We start from the raw sequence: 18,333 nt of genomic DNA on the forward strand, positions 1-18,333 counted from the left end.
ATTTTCAAGTTGGAAGATGTGAGAAACTGCGGAGCACGAGTTTCATCTATTCATTTCCGGGGAATCTGTTTAAAAATCTGTTTTACCGTTAATCAGCTATCGCCCCCATACGAACGACAACTCTCAGAAGTTGAGAAAATTGTGCGAGTTAAAGACTAACGAGGTCTTACCTTTTAACGTGTGATTCCTAACACGGTTGCAGAATCATCCTAGCTTCAACCAGATAAATTCTCTCGAGAAAAATATCTGGTCGAGACGGGAATCGATCGTGAGTCGGGCACACTACCACCGCGACCAATTCCACATAGCTACATATCTATCTTCTACATGCAACAGTATTGCAGCTATGTAGTAGATATAGAGCGGAGATATTGGGAAAATTAACATTTACGGACGTTCAAATAGAGGCAAATCCAGTGATTATAAATTTAAATGACGATAGCAGCACAAGCACAAGCGGTAGTGAAGATGAAGAAAATTTGTATTCAGATAGTGACTGATTAAAGTTTATTTTTGGATAAGTGACTCATTATATAACAATGAACTGTACTACTACCTATATTACTAAATACAATATGAAAAGAAATTACAAAGAAGTCATGTTCCAATTGCTACCCTAACGCTAGTTGCACACACACCGATTTTGGACGGCCGACTTTGTACCGGTCGTCCCAATTCCAATAGTGAACCACATGAGGGAACGGGACCTTGCACACACGCCGACCGGTGATCGTCGCCGTTAAAATACCTGTGAGCAGCCGGCCACTGTCTCACCGGCAGTACCGGGAAGTAGTGGCGTACATGACTAAATACACTCTTGCTTACTCACCGGTTTTTTACCGACCATTCCAGTTTCGAATGCTCGGTGAAATTGTAGTTACTACGCATTAACTTCGTTTTGGTAGTGCGTGCTAATTACGACAACAAAGCAACTGATTGTTCGACCGATAAAAATCCGGTGAGTGTGCAAGCACCCGCTACTAATAAAATATCGGACGATTTCATACTGGCCGTCCAAAATCGGTGTGTGTGCAACTAGCGTAACTGAAACAAATTATAGGTACGACACTAGCCGGCAAGGGGCGTATCGTAATCCATCGTATCGCCATCAGCCGTGGCGTGAACTATAATGTGTTTGGTATCATTCATACCTTAACGAAAAAATTAGAATAGTCAACAAGAAATGATTTATTCAGGGTTATGAAGGGCATTTTTTTCGTTTATTCTACCGGTCACTGACAAAATAGACAAGCTTTTCGAAAGCTCATATAAAATTCGTTTCATAACCTGAAATCAAAATCACAGATTGTCTATCACAAACCTCACGCTCGTGGAAATATGTGCATTTTATAAAAGCGAAAACATTTATGAGCACAAGGGTACAAGAGAAAAAACCAAACTGCGGGTTAGGGTATGCGGATAAGTCAGCAGTGGATGTACACGAAGATCACCGTATCAAATTTGGATAACTATTTCTTCATACCATACCAGAATATAAAGAAGATATATAGATGTCAATGTATATAAAATCAATAGAAAAAAGCAAACTCAGAATAATTAGCGAAACCTCTGCCAATTAACCAGCAGTAGTAATTATAAAAATCAGTGTAACTAGGCTGCAAAAGCTTTTATCAAGAGAAACAAATTTGATTTTTTCTAATTATTAGTGCGAATATTCAATCATTTTATTAGAAATAAAGTTCTAATAAAGGAAAGTCCAATATGAAGTACATAAAACGATACTCACAACTTCCAAAAATGAGCGGACATGATTGCCTATCCATGGGAAAACTCTTCAACTCCATTGGACATTTAGCTTTGATAGTCAACCTACAGAAGAAAATGGTTATACGTGATGTTTATTCAATATGCGGCAAAAATTTAATGGACTATTCCTTGGACTATTCTGAGGATATTCTGTCCTTTGATGATTTTTGATAGGGCGCTTTGTTTTGAAGATACGGAGCGAAAAAAACTTCGACAATAACAATTTATTACCAAAAATTACTTGTAATATTTCTTAATCTACAAGAACTGTTGAAAATTACTACCCCCCGCTCGGATGCAAGAATCCAGTCTTCTCCTCATTGACTTCCGAACTCTTTCAAAAACATCAGGATCGTTTGTTATTCCGTTACACCTAGCAATTATCCGATTTCTCAAATCTTCCACATCTTTCACTCGAGTGGAATTGTTAGATTTTTCATTACTCGGTAGGCCCAGTGTAGTACGCTATACTTTTATTTCGGCTACGTTAATAATTTCGAAATTACCAAAATTTTTATTGTCGAAATTCTTTTTGGCCCCGTATCTTCGAAAAAAAGCGCCCTATCAAAAATCATCAAAGAACTAAATATCCTTAGAATAGTCCAGGGAGTAGTTCTTTAATTTTTTGCCGCATGTTTAATAAATAACCTGTATATTGTCAAAGAAAATAATATTTTGGTAACTCCCAAATTAAGTTGAAATTTATACGTTTTCCTCATTGACAAACTCTAGGAGTATGGTCCTTCAACAAATGATCAGTTTTTTCAATTATAATATGAACAAGATAAAAGTTGTGTACCTCATTGAATATAATATATCACCATCCTGACTGATTCTCAAGAGTTTGTTGGGAACCGTTATGGTATGCACGTACGAGTTTTTTCCATTATAGAAATAGGTGTCAGGTCTCCAAATTCTTTCTAGCATTTTTATAGATAGCGACAGAGATTTGATCGGTCCCAAAAAGGATAACCTTTGATCCCTCCAATATTGTCTGAAATAACAGTCCATGGAATATTCCTGAAACAGTAATTACCCCTTACAAAAGATTGACCAATTAATTAGAATATTTGGGACAAACAATAATCTAGAAAAACACTCGGCTCCTGCGAGAAATATGGTACGTACGAATACCTTTTGTTCGATTCTCAGGCGGGAAAGAATATCTAGAATGACTATAATTTAGATATTTTGACTCACTGAGTTGGATTTGTATTTCTCCATAGTTTCATGTTATTCTGATCTAACAATTTAAAATATATTTCTGCGTTCAGAATGTTTGCGTTTGAAGAAAATAACTTTGTTGTGGATATGATAGTCCAGCATTTGAAACTAGTTGTGAAAAGGAATAATTATAGATATATTGGTTATAGGATTATTTTGTTTAGGATATGAAGAACACTGAACATTGACAATATATTTCGAATCAAATAGGACAGAATAAAATGTGAATAACCTCTGAAATCTTCATTGAAAAATGTTATATACAATAGGGAAAGTGAAAATTTTAGAATACAAATACGCATATGGTAGAACAACAAATCGAATAAAGAATGATGGCATATTATCGCAAGACGAATTGAAGTTGTTCGTGTAATTTAAAATGTTGAAAGTTACATGAAAAATCAAAATTTCGAACAGAAATTTAAAAAGTTTTAATTGATTTTCCTTTGTATGGAAGTTCAGGAGTGTCACATATTTTAATCATTTGTTTCTTGGATATTACGACTTTGAAACTCGAAGTTTCGACTTTAATCTCGAGATTTCGATTCTGATCAAGAAATTTCAACTTCAATTCCGTTATTGCGAATTTGAAGTCGAAATCTTATTGTAGTCAAAATTTTGAGTTTCAAGTCGTAATTTTAAAACTACGAGATTGAAGTCGAAATTTCGTGATTAAAGCCGAAATTTCGAAATTAAGGTCTGAATTTCGAGATTGAGGTCGAAATTTTGAGCTCAACATCGTTATTTCGCAAATTAAGTCGCGTTTTATGTCAAGAAACGAATGATGAAAATATGTGACTCTTCTGCGCTTCCATACCCTCACCACTTTTAAGTATTTACCCCTCAGATTCTGAATCATAATTTGCGGATTATGAATAGATCATGATGAGCATGATGTGTGAAGCAAAATTCATGTGATATTGAAAGACAGAAAGATATATTATCCAATACAAGGTGTTTCATATTTAGATACAGCTACGAACGCATCTTTTAATAACTTTACCAACAATTAATAATTTGAAAATCGAATTGGGAATTCTCGAGTAATTATCAGTTATATATTCGTTTTGAGAATGTACGAATACACGATAAATATTCTGATTTCGAAAAATGTATTCAAAACTCACTTCAGTTTATTCGAATGAATGTCCAAAATGTTATGATTCACTTCCTGACAATGAGTCTGTTTACAAATTATTTTTTTACAGTATGAGTTCTAAAATGGGTGACGATTGTGTATCATACACTTCAGAAGTCTCTCCTCAAAAAGTATCTAGAGGCGTCTATGTTGTTTTCTAGTGGGCTTTACTAAGGTACCACTCTGTCTATCCACCGGATTGGGTAATTGACAAACCCAAGTGAGTTTTCAACTGATGTTACGTTTCAGCAAGATGGCTGGTTGGTTAGAAAGTAGCTGGCTGGTTGGAAATTGGCTAGACGACAATCATCCAAACCGGTGGCAAACTTGGTTCCTTAGAATGTCCCGCTAGATTACCTGATATGACGCCCTTAGATTTTTTGTGTGGATTTGTGGAATCTAAAGTATACATAGTCTGTTCCAGAGGTTATGGTTAGAATAAAAGGTGCTCCTGAGGAAATTATCCCAAAAAAATTCCACATTGTAAACAAACATTATTTTCAGGAAGTGGATGATGAACATTTCAAACATTAATTGAAATGAACTGGTGTGAGTTTTGATTAATTTTTTTTCAATTATGATGTCGTTTGGTTGCAGATTCTTAAAACGAATATAAAACTGCCAATTAATTAGAAACGTCTGATCTGATTTCCAGAAATAAGAAAGTGTTGTATAAAAATAGAAATACATATCAGAAGTGGTATCACAAGACACCCCTCTCAAAAAGTTGATAGCGACCTCTCGGCACGAAGGGTCGCAACACTTTTGTCTTTCTTATCAATTAGTATTGAAAATGATACTTTTTCACATACGACTACATTTTGTCTGATCTTGATATCCTGAATCTTTCAAAAGTGGACCATTTCTCAAAAAGGCTTAAGAAAATATATCGAATACCGTCAAATCAGGCAGCGGAAATATTAAGTTTACTCACCATATCTAATTCCGACACAGGACCCATGCTTCTTATTAAAATATTAGTTTTAACTACCGTTGGTAAATCTGAAAATATATGAATTATTTAATACTCTTGATGATAAAGACCAATATGTGATAATAATGATAATAATTCAATGGAATATATTATATACTTGCGGACCCGGTGAACGTCGTTCTGCCTAACAGTAAATGAATGAGCAGATTTAGGATTTTAAAATTGATACAAAATTATTAAGGATAATAAAATAAATGGTATTGGTATGTAACAAAATGAATGGAAGTTGGTAGTAAGAGTGTACTCTTCAGTAATTCACTCGGTGAGCTGTCAGTTGCGTTTTATTATAAAACGTCACTATTATCACTGATGTTTTGCCTCTTCATTATTATTGATGAAATATCACATTTTATTACTTATTATGGTATTCCCGATGAAGACAAATCCAAAAAACACAAAAATCATAAAAATTGGTCCAGCCGTTCTTGAGTTCTTCATCATTATTATTGTTCGACAAATCCAAAAATACAAAACTCATAAAAATTGGTCGAGCGGTTCTTGAAATCCTTCAGTATTATTATTATTCTTCTTGATAAAACATCTTATAAATTGATACTCATCCTATTCCCGAAGAAGACAAATTCAAAAACACAGAAATCTTAAAAATTGGCCCGGTCGTTCGTGAGTTCTTTCATGGAAAATGTGTGTTATATACTCAATTTTTCATCCCTCTTTTGAAATTCTACCTATATGAACATTTTATATAATATACTTTGTTTTAGCATTTACTTTTATACATTTCTATATTCCATTATTTTTAATATTTATTTAATATAAACTCTGTAATAATAGCATTTCCTGTAACTGGGTACTCCTGTTGGAAATAAATCGTTGTTTTTTTATCTAACACAGCAACAAAGAAGGAAGGGAAAAATTTTAGGTAAACATATCTTACTCGCCAAACTAGAAGAAAAATATAAAAAGTGCTACATAAAAGGAAATAAACTGTATGTTGACTATCTATGGTATAAAAGATCTAGAAAAGGACAACAACTCAGAAAACAAATCCAATAGTGCACCACCCACTCCAACAATAGAATTCGCAATTAAAACCCTTCCCGAGCATATAGAAAATTGTGAACATCTGTGAACATTGCGATATTCATTTCTACTCTCTGAACGCTTTGGTTTCATGTATCCACAATCACTTTTGATAATAACATAAATAACATTTGTGTCAGTTCTACTACATTGCATGATTTGTAACTTTTTGTGTTATATACTCAATTTTTCATTCCTCTTTGGAAATTCTACTGATATGAACATTTTATACATACTTTGTTTTAGCATTTACTTTTATACATTTCTATATTCCATTATTTTTAATATTTATTTCATATATACTCTGTAATAATAGCATTTCCTGTAACTTCAGTATTATCATTGTTGGACAAATCCAAAAACTCAAAAATCATAAAAATTGGTGCATCTGTTCTTGAGTTCTTTCATTATTATTGTTTTTATTTTTTTCATTGATGAATTATCCTATTTTCGATGAAGACACATCGAAAAACAAAAAAAAAACATAAAAATTGGTCCAGCCGTTCATGAGTTTTTTCATTATTATTATTATTATTTTTTTATATTTAATCACCTTTCAAACCTTCCCTGGACTTCCACAAATAATTCAAAACCAAAATTAGCCAAATCGGTCCAGCCGTTCTCGAGTTTTAGCGAGACCCACGAACAGCAATTCATTTTTATATATTACACTCCGAGAGTAATACATTTGGCAATTTAGATTCACTTAGTGAAACGAATATAACATCAGTCAATCAATAAATAATTTCTATTTTCTCTTTGTAGACAGAGTAATAACACAAACGAACGCACACATACGCACTCAAGCACGCACACATTCAGAGCATATAAAAATGTGGGTGTGCTCGAAGGCTTTTCAATTTGTTCATTTGTTCATTCAAATTTGTCGCTTTTGATAAGACTGTCCTCCTTGATACGGGTTTAGCTCGTAACATATTTTGGTTTTGTGGTTTGCATGTTGAAGGAGTAGGAAAGAAACTGCCTCATCAGTTGATGTCATGAAACCTTTAGGTTGTAATCTACGAGTTTTTATCGGAAAGTACTGTCACTGAAATGGAACATAACCGAATAACAGAGCTTCCTCATTCGAAGTCAAAAGGGCCTTAGATACGGTACATGCGGTATTTTAGAATTTTTTAAATCAATCTAGATACGGAAAATTGAAATACGGAGAATTGAAATACGGAGTATTGATTCACAGGATAATCTGAGAAGATATTTGACGAAATTCTTAACAGATTGTTGATGAGCGTCTATATGAGTACAGATACCTCCAATTTCGTCTTGTTGACATGGGAAATGGAGAAGCGCTAGAAGTGGGTATTCGATATAGGAATGCAATGTTATTCGTCAGAAAATATATATTGGAAATTAAGTCATTCAAAAGGTGTTTATCAGAATCTTACAAAATGTACCAGGTAGAAAAGCTCCAATTTTCATTAAAAACATGGCATCTTTCGATGTCGGCGTATCCTCATTTACTCTTAGATTTGCTGTGTTGCCAGAGCTGTTTTTTCTTCATCTTATTCAGAAATGGGGTCAATGATATTAAATAATTGTTCCACATGTCTTTGGAATTTTTCCTGACTAGTTAGGAACAAAACTTAGAAACTATCTTTGGGTGACATTTTTTTATTTTATCATTTCATTATATTTTATCAAAGATTCTTTTGATGTTTTCTCTACTTTCAATAACATGAAATTACCTGATAATTATGTGATTGCTAGCTTAGATATAGTATCTCTTTCCAGCAATGTATATTGAGATGCTTGTCTCAGATCTATTGATAGAAAATGGGGACGTATTAGTCAGTTTTGTAGTATTCATAAAGACGAATTTTCCAATTTATAACTTTCCTTTTCAACAACAAAGTTTTGGTACCCCAATGGGAGCTAAGATTAGCCCTATTTCAGCACCATATGTCATGGATGACCTACCAGATTTGGTCTTACAGGTTCTTCCTTTCAATCTCTGTTGCATAAAAGAATATGTTGATAACATTATTATATCCGTTTCTCAAGATGGACTATCTGAGATTGTGGACATCTTCAATAGTTATGACCCTTATATATACACTTAATTATCGAAACTGAAAACAACGAGCAATGGGTTCCGTTCCTGTACACTAAGTTGACCAGACACCCGATAATATTCTCCTCAAAGATTGGTATCACAAGCCTATCAGTTCTGGTAGGTTCTTGAACTACTAGAGTCAACGAAAATTAACTTGGTCAAGCAAATGAAGAACCGCACTCTCCAGATTTCTAATTGATCTTTTCATTTAAAAAACAACAATACTTCTCCAATTATTTACCTATAACTCTTACCCAGATCCTCTACTTAAGGAGATCTTATTCAGATAATATGGTCATAATATGGACTATAATCCAACCAAAATCTTAGCAATGAGCGTTTTTCCTGAGAATAGTACAGCAAACGTGTCACGAGAGGCAGCACTAGTAGTAAGGACAAACAATAAACTATTCACATGTAAAACAGTGTTATTTACGTAATATTAATTTATTATTAGAGAATATTTTTAGTAAAAAACAACGATAGAAATGAAATAAAAACAACAATAAAAATTAATTGGCGCTCCGGGGCGACTTCATTGATTCCAGTGGCGCATTTGCTTTTTCAGCTGCAGGAAAACCCGGAAAAACCTGCAGCACCACATCATCTGAAGATCTAGATCCAACAATGTCCTCTCTCTTATAAAACAAAATGTAGGGTGTCTCCAGAGGCTCCAATAAATTCAATGCATCACCAGAACACTTCGTGACACGACTATCGTCAAACTTAAACCAGTCCGTTTCTTCTTCGACCAAGGCGTGATAATGACCAAATTCAACGCCAGAACCACAATGAACAATGACTTATAATAGTGGTCTGCTAGGTTAAAATGTTCATCTATTTCGAACCTTCCAAAGAGTTTCTAGCTTCCGTTAGAGGTTGAGTCTTGTTTGAAAATCATCAGTGTTATTATTAGATTGACTGGAGCCTCAGCTATACTTGTTTCCTTATAACAGTCCGTTAGTTTGGCGCATGTTTGACAATACAGTCGATCATCACCTGTTAAAAATTCAATTTTCAGATGATTTAACGATAAGCTTTGCACGGACTGGTTATTAGTCGTATTAGGAAAAGCTAGATGAAGTTCCAGAAATTCACATAAGTTTTCGGTACTTCTTGAACATTTACCACAAAGTAAACCAGTGAGGATTTTTCCAGCAAAAGATTTACAAACACAAGACGAGATGGATTGTACGAAATCATTCAGTCCAGAGCGGTCAGGAGTATTGATTTTGCTATTGTTTTGCTCACGAAGAGTATTCAACAAGAACCCCAAGAATTCGGAACAATCCTCTTGTTGTCCTAACGAGTATCTAGTGGACTTCAAAGACTCCAGGAAATCGGTTGGAGGGAAAGATGATACCTTCTTACGAAGCTGCAGCTGCATGAACAGTTGTTTGAGTTTGATGAATAAGTAGGAAACGTTCCCGTTCTCGTTCTTGAAATTCTTTGTCATGAACAACACTTGTAAAATACTATTCATGTAGCAAGTGTTTCCTAAATTATCCTATCCAATTTTCTACTCTAGATTTTCAGGACAACTATCTACTGATTCGTAGGGAAGAAGATGTTTCACAGAATCTCCATAAGAACCATTTCTCAAGCTACGATCGATCCTTCCAAGTGAAGGAGGGTTTCGTAGAGGGATCGATTCGGCTCTTGCTTCAAGAAGCTCTTCCACTGAAAGGGTACCAGTTTCACGAGGACTAGAACTCATTTTTTGGGGGCAAGAATGACAAGAATATTTAAAAATATAAATCTGATATAAAAAATTATTTTGTGCTAGTATGATGCCAACAAAACATTGCTGTTTTGCGAATTGTACGTCGGATAATCGATATCCGGAAGAAAACGTGTTTTTATATCATTTATAAAACCTCATATCAATGAGGTTAGATGTAAGAAATGGATACATGCTTTCTTGGATTTAACAGTGCAAAAAATAAATAAATATTCATATGTATGATCTAAACATGAAATGAATAGTAAATTTTTCATAGTTAATTACCATTGATTAGAATGAGATATAACCTCAATCGTTCATTAAATTATATTCATTCTATTTAATCAAATTTATTTCATTATCGTCTATATTTGATTCATATTTCACTCGGAAATGAATCTAAAATTCATAATTATATTGAATTTCTTTTATTACAGTTTGAATCTACCGCTACTCGTTTACTTGAGTCTGTATACTAACCTGTCTATTAATTCACTTTTTTTCCAGTTACTTTCAAATTACGGCATGCAAGCCAACGTTTTAATGTTACAATATTGTTATCCTTTACAGTTGCAAATTTTAGTTTTGCTTCAAGAACATTTTTTTCTGTTAAAAACATTCCTTTTTAATTGTACTTTACTATATGTTTATATGAGGGATAAGCAGTGTTTGTCGCTACCGAACTACTAGCGCTGCTAGTGAGTGATTTTTCGTACTTCAGGAAGAAGGTTCATTGAAAGAACTGGCACTCCTCGAACTTGTTTGAGGAGTGCCAGAAGATGACAGTACTACCAACTGTCGAAAGCGCTCGCAGATAATTAATAGAATATTAAAGCTTCAAATCCTTTTTGTAGAATTTAATATTGAAATATATATATATATATATATATATATATATATATATATATATATATATATATATTATATACATATACAGGGTGTCCCTGGACTTCCTCTTTTCCTCTCGGGAATGTATAGATGGGGTCAAAATATCACCAGTACTTCATATAACTTTTTTTCCTAAAATCCGTCGTTACCAAGTAACGGGCCCTCGAAGTTACAAAATGAAAAATGTTTTTCTTTGATAACTTTTCAAGTGAATATTCAAAATCATCCAAATTTTGGTAATGACTAAACAAATGAATTCCTTCGATGAGCTTTCATGCAGGAGTCAGTTGTTTTGCTACAAAGTCAGGAACGGACTACCCCCGATGGTCCACACCCCAAAACTTTGAAATGACAGATATTTTTCAATATTTTTCAACAAAATAAGGTTACTTGGACAATTTTATGAATAAAAGTACTCGTGTGGAAAGTCGATCGGAGCAACGAGTCTTGATAAAAATGTAGTTTCACTCGACGACATCAAACCCGCTCGTCCACCATTATTTGAAATGAATAATTTTATCAAAGCAGAAATAATAATGATAACGTTAATTCAACAACATTTATCCTGAGATGTCTACCATTATTCGAAAATATTAGTTTTTAAGGAAAATGGAAATGATAGGTAAAATGAATTCTTATAATGCAAACACGTTTAACTAACGAAACTCAAGAGCCTCAAGAGCAAACAGAAATGAAAAATCCGCTACAGAAACTGCTCGATATGACCACCTTCTCTCTCTATACATTTTCTTAGTCTGCGAAGACACCCTCTCTGTACTTGAAATAGCATTCCAGGGTCGTTTCGTATGGCTTCACAATGTAATGTTATTCTATTCAACAATGCATCTCTTGTGTGAATAGGTGTAGCGTAAACAAGGCTTTTTAGATGCCCCCACAGAAAGAAATCCAATGGATTTAAATCCGGAGACCGCGATGGCCATGAATATGGCCCACCTCTACCAATCCATCTATTGTAGAAAATATGGTACAGATGGTCACGCACAATCAAACTAAAATGAGGAGGAGCGCCATCATGCATAAACCACATATCTCTTCGGGTTTGCAATGGAACATGTTCCAAAAGTCCATTCAAATCGTTCTGAATGAACTCCAAATAACGTTCTCCATTCAATCGGTCCTGTAGAACGAATGGTCCTATAAGATGGTTTCCTATGATACCAGCCCAAACATTCACGTTGAATTTCCGTTGGTGTTTGGTTTGCAATATCCCATGGGGATTTTCTTCGGCCCATATATGGAGATTATGAGAGTTGATAACTCCATCTCTACTGAAACCTGCTTCATCAGTGAATAAAACTCGATTAATAAAAGTCATATCCTCTCTTTGCCTATCCATGAACCAATTGACATATTCCAGTCGTGCTGGAAAATCTTGAGGTGTCATGGCATGTACCTTCTGGATGTGAAATGGGTGGAGCAGTTGTTCCCTAATTATTCTATGAATAGTGGACTTGGATGTATGGAACTGTTCTGATAGATTTCTGATGCTCATTGAAGGATCATTCAGATAACTGATCAACACGAAACGTGATTATTCCCCACGTATTATGTACATACAAAATATGGAATGAATTCGATATTTCATAGTAGAGTAGCTTGTTAGTTTAAAAACACCACGAATCTACAGAACTTGATATTTCTTTTGAAAAAATATCTGCTATCACAATTGTGACTTAAACTTCCATATAGGTACTGTACTTTTTGTTTACGACTTCATTTTAGCATACTTTGTATTATTCCTGTTATAAATGTTGTTGAATTAACGTTATCATTATTATTTCTGCTTTGATAATTATTCATTTCAAATAATGGTGGACGAGCGGGTTTGATGTCGTCGAGTAGAACTACATTTTTCTCAAGACTCGTTGCTCCGATCGACTTTCCACACGAGTACTTTTATTCATGAAATTGTCCAAGTAACCTTATTTTGTTGAAAAATATTGAAAAATATCTGTCATTTCAAAGTTTTGGGGTGTGGACCATCGGGGGTAGTCCGTTCCTGACTTTGTAGCAAAACAACTGACTCCTGCATGAAAGCTCATCGATGGAATTCATTTGTTTAGTCAATTACCAAAATTTGGATGATTTTGAATATTCACTTGAAAAGTTATCAAAGAAAAACATTTTTCATTTTGTAACTTCGAGGGCCCGTAACTTGGTTACGAAGACTTTTAGGAAAAAAAGTTATATGAAGTACTGGTGATATTTTGACCCCATCTATACATTCCCGAGAGGAAAAGAGGAAGTCCAGGGACACCCTGTATATATATATATATATATATATATATATATATATATATATATATATATATATATATATATATATATATATATATAATATTAATCTAGAAAGGTTAATGCAGTCAAGCTGCTGAAAAATATTTTCAAGAAATTCAAAAAATAAATAGATAGGTACTCTTTGATCATTCCCATATTGATTTCAATTTAAGAGCCACCGGTATACAGCTGTTTCAGCCTATTGGGCATCGTCAGTACCGGGCAGCTATTTTTATCAAGTACTTTCTTGGTTTTTTGTCTTCAATCGAGGACCGCCTGCCCGGTACTGACGATGCTCAATAGGCTGAAACAGCTGTATACGGGTGGCTCTTAAATTGAAATCAATATGGGAATGATCAAAGAGTACTTATCTATTCATTTTTTGATTTTCATGGAATTATTTTCCAGCAGCTTGACTGCATTAATCTTTCTAGATTTCATATCATTTCTAGAAACATGTGGATTCATTTTCCGATGGAATTTCAGGTTAGCTTCCCAAATTTCTGCTACTGCAGTTGTCGATTGATTAGTCAAACCACCAACACTGACATAAAAATTCGGCAAGTTGACTTGGGTGTCACACCAATAGTTGGTTCCACTTATGTTTCGCTTGCGTTTACGCAGCTATTTTTATCAAGTACTTTCTTGGTTTTTTCTCATTTTTCTTCAATCGAGGACCGCCTGCCCGGTACTGACGATGCCCCATAGGTTGAAAGGCTGAAATAGCTCTATACCGGTGGCTCTGATGAAGAACAGAGAAATTAAACTTTCTATGTTTTTTCCACTTTTATTTGTAACTAACGTTACTACAGTTTCGTCCTATAAGGACATTTTCAAACTTAAACATTAAGTTTAATGTATAAGCAGCACCAAACTACGACGGCCTTCAAACCCGAATGAAGATGGTAACAATGAAAATCTTGGCCGCGAAAGTCTTAACCAATTCCGATATGCTAATCACAATTGCGTTGATGCTAATTTTCGTTTTATGACCATGCCTTTTATCATCATGACATCATTTTTGTCTTTCCTGGTTTGGTATCTAATGTATTTGAAAACATGGTACGGCAAACTTCAATTTTATGTTCCTCATTATATAAGAAATAAAGCCAAGTTAAATTTTCATTCACTCTCTTTCTGATGATTTTTCTCCACAGTTTAGTCGGCAAGAACAACCTGGTTTTAAAATTTTTCATGAAAACATTTGTTGGATGTTGTTAAATAAGTCTGGCTTATTGATGCACATTTTCTAGACCATGCCTCCTAATTTCTTTTCCTCTTTCTCGTCTTTTCGCCCTCTTCAGTTTTGTTTCTTTCCATGTGCTTGACTCTGCATTGCTGATGGGTTGAATTTCGGTACTTATCCCTGCATTGTTGTTGATATGTTCGATATCAGGTCATTTTTCATTTTTATCGAATGTTGGCATCCTGACAATATTTTTCAGATGCCATTGAAAATCCTATAAAACTTATTATTACAGGTATAAGGATACATGAAATAATGTAAAAATTACATACCTACGAAGTATTTTCTGTTTTATTGTTTTTTTATGAAAGTATTACTCGCTGTCAAAAAACAAAACTACAAACAAGCACTCTTGATAATCTTTTATAGTTTCAGTCACAACTTTGATAACTTGCAGTAGGCTGATTAAATTAGCAACAATCATAATATTAACATTTACGTAAGAAGCTACTTTGAGTTCATGAAAGAAGTGCATATATCATGATATGAGCAAATTCTGTACCAGAAATTTTGAACATGAATCCTTAATCATACTTCTTGCATAAAATATTCTCAAGTGATAAGTAACTCATGTCTATTTAGGCACATCTAGAAAAAACTTTTAAATAGTTATTAAATGACGGAAACATTAATAATTTTGTAAAATTGAGGTTCAAATAATACCAGAGGCTTCTACATTTTGCCCTCATGAAGTATACATTTTCATTAGTAATTATCTCAAAACCGCAAAATAATGACATAAGCACTTCTCATACCCTTGTACCAAGCCATACACACATTGTAATATGATTTTTTCACCATTTGCATACAACCTCACGGCCAATGTGAGAAGTTTTATCAAAACTTAAGCAATATGTCATTACACATATATTTAAAATGATCATGACAACATAAACTGTAGAAATATCGGAGTCAATATCTTAAGAGTAGGTACTGTTTTGCATGTTGCGTACCTCAATATAAACCAATTTGCAACGCGACGTTTCGTTCATTAGATTTCATTATCAACTTTATTTTTTAAATGCGGACCTGTATTGTAATACATAGCTGAAATTGTTATCACAGCGGCTACAGATGTCGATGAAAAAAAGAAGAAAAAAAACTAGAGGAATTGGTTGGGTTCAACAAAAAGTAGGAATTTATGTGAAGTCCCATGCCCTGGAAAAGAAATTTTGCAACAACTCAGAAACTCCTGAAGAAGATAACATCCATTGATCAATAAATATCAATTTACGAAATTGAGGAGTAGCTGTATTGTTCGTGTTGTAAATAACGCCGGCCGCCACTGGTAGCAATAAACTAATCGTGACGTACCTAAGAGCGCGCGAATGTACGATGTTCCCTGCCGCTCTAGAAGCAGCGAGAATAATGTTACCGATTTCGATGGATTTTTCATGAAATTTCTACTGCAGTCGATCACGATATATTAATGCTAGCCAAGAGCACATCGACACAGTCAAGAGGAAGATACAGTGCGGTACGCGAAGCGATCTAGTAAGGCGATAGACATTCGAAAAATAGTTGAAGTTTCAGTTGAAGTGATTGTTGTATGTATGTATGTATGTTGTATGTTGTTGTATGAAAATAAAGTTGAGTTTCATTATTCGTCAACCCACGGGTAAAAACGTAACATTCCATCATGCTGTGTATTTTGATTGAACCGTCATTTTATTTGAAAAACGAAAATATTTCTTGAATATGATCGAAAAAATAGTTGTACGGGAAAGGGAGACGTTATAGTACCGCCATATTGACTTTGAGGAAAATGGCTTACACTCTGCCATTTTAAAAACAAAAATGTGTTATATTGTTGAGGCGAGAATTTCGTATTCTATTGAGCGATCTCAAAATATATACAGAGTGATATGAAATACTTGACTGGAGTTTATTTTTGGTTAAGCGGAAATATGTTTTCCATAATTACGTATATTTTTTCAACCTCTTCTCACCTCGGATATAACTCAATGACACCGAGTACAATGATTTCCTTGTCACCCGTTATATGCCAAAAATAAGCATTTAGGAAGCGATACCATCAGTAATAGGAAAGAAATAACCAATATCCCGTTTCAATAGCTTGATTTGTTGATATACACGATTTTGTTTTCCTTTCCATCTGCCAGGAATATAATGGAAATTCGAGATATCGCAGTCCATTAATTGAATTGTTCTTTCCTTCATCATTTGTAATGATGAAAGAGTAATGTGATACCATTGAAATGCAGTAGGTTGACTGAAATGTGGCGATATTCCCGAAAGAGTTCGACGGTATGTTCTAATGAAAATAAGAAAACACTTATAAAAAAATGCCTAGCAGAAAAAAACTATTATATTTCCGTTTTTGAGAATGGGCATAACCATCCCAGGAACAAAAACATATTTTATTGAATCTACATAAAGAATCGTGGGTTTTTAGCATTTCCGTAGTAAACTAGGGCTCAATAGACCAGGAACTATAATCAGATCGTCGATTAACAGTGTTATCACAATGATGTGATGGAAGAAGCTGCTACTTGAAGAAAATCTATAACACGCCTGAAGAAACTATTGTGTAGCCCTCGAAAACGGTTCAAAATAGAAATAGTATTATCTGAACAAAGTTAATCTAGAATTGGATGTAGAGCTCAAAAATGTTGAAATATACCGGGTGTTCCATTTGAAAAAATTGAGTTCCACTCATTTTTTCATGAGATCAAAGTATCTGCATTTTTTGAAGACCCTGTATGAGGCAAATGAAAATATGATTCGGAATGAAGATCCTCATAGTATCACTCCACTCCATTTCAAATTTGATCGTTTTAGTGCAAGAGAGTTTAAGATTATCAGCATTTATAAAAGTTCATGTTTGGTAAAAAAAATATCGAAATTAATTTATATCTTCTAAACGGTAATAGATAGGTGTAGTATATGAATTTGTTGACAAAATGATAATGAATCATAATATGATATTATATACGGGGTGTTCCATTTGAAAAATCAAAGAAGCCGCCATTTTATAGTAGAAGCGACAACGCCGCTTCGTCTGAAATATTTTAGGCGTGTAGGTCATATTGATTTATGCATACTGTGAAATTTTCAGGTTGATCCGTTAAATAGTTTGTCAGAAACGGCTAATTAACGCTCATCATGAAAAGCCCTGTATATAGGAGGCGAAATAATGTCTCACATTGGCGTATTTACTAACGTTCCAGAGAAAAGTCTATGATAACATTTAATTTTCCTTCAAATTCATCGATTGGAGAAAATCTCTTCAAATATAATACTATATTGATATTGATAGAGATTTCGTCCATTTTATGTTTTCTTCGTTCACTTCGAACACGTTGTGATTCCATGCATAATTTTTTTCTTCGTACAGAAATCCAAACATTGTGATAATCTTAAGTTATAGATGAGTGTCCACACCGAGTCGATTTTAACTAATCTATGAAACTGTGCGTAAACTTGCAATTTTGTTTTTTCAACTAACTCATCGAGGACGTTTGGGCTATTTTGGTGACGTTCAGTTCCTCCTTTTTCAAGATTATTTCAGGTCTTTCAAAACTTCGAATATATCATGTGAATTTACCAGAATACATTGGAGACACTTTTGAGCGACAAATATCGAATCGTTTATGGAAATGTATTGAGAAAGATACATACGTACTAAAATCTTGAAATATTAATGCCTCCCAACCACCTACACCGTAGGTTCTGGGTAATGCCTGCTGAAAATCAACTACTTCCTCGGGTAAACCCACACTGGATATTGATATACGACAGACATTTATGCGAGGTTAGTCTTGCAGATGTTTCTCGTTCATCACCTTCAGACCAGTTTCGAAAGGAAAGTAGAGGAAAGATCCGATTCAAACAGCAAAGTGCCTGGGACTCGATAAATTTCAATGCGGCTCAACAGCATGTATGAAACCTTCGTCTAAGAAGAAGATTGTTAACTAGT

The 18,333-nt window shown here is 34.2% G+C and overlaps 1 protein-coding gene across 1 annotated transcript in view; it reads right to left on the reverse strand.

Annotated features, from left to right (window-relative positions):
- The window catches only part of LOC111515159 (gamma-aminobutyric acid receptor subunit alpha-2), a 137,211-nt gene that overhangs the window by 26,726 nt on the left and 92,152 nt on the right, over positions 1–18,333 (reverse strand). Inside the window, exons 3-5 of the mRNA XM_074185197.1 lie at positions 5,064–5,131; positions 2,567–2,787; positions 1,748–1,830 (exon numbers count right to left, since the gene is read on the reverse strand). Of these exons, the coding sequence (XP_074041298.1) occupies positions 1,748–1,830; positions 2,567–2,787; positions 5,064–5,131 (372 nt within the window). The remainder of the gene's footprint in view (positions 1–1,747; positions 1,831–2,566; positions 2,788–5,063; positions 5,132–18,333) is intronic.

The sequence above is a fragment of the Leptinotarsa decemlineata genome, unplaced genomic scaffold (assembly GCF_025532065.1).
Source record: "Leptinotarsa decemlineata unplaced genomic scaffold, Ldec_3_MD MMD2_tig00026369_RagTag_RagTag, whole genome shotgun sequence".
Classification (NCBI taxonomy): Eukaryota; Metazoa; Arthropoda; class Insecta; order Coleoptera; family Chrysomelidae; genus Leptinotarsa; species Leptinotarsa decemlineata.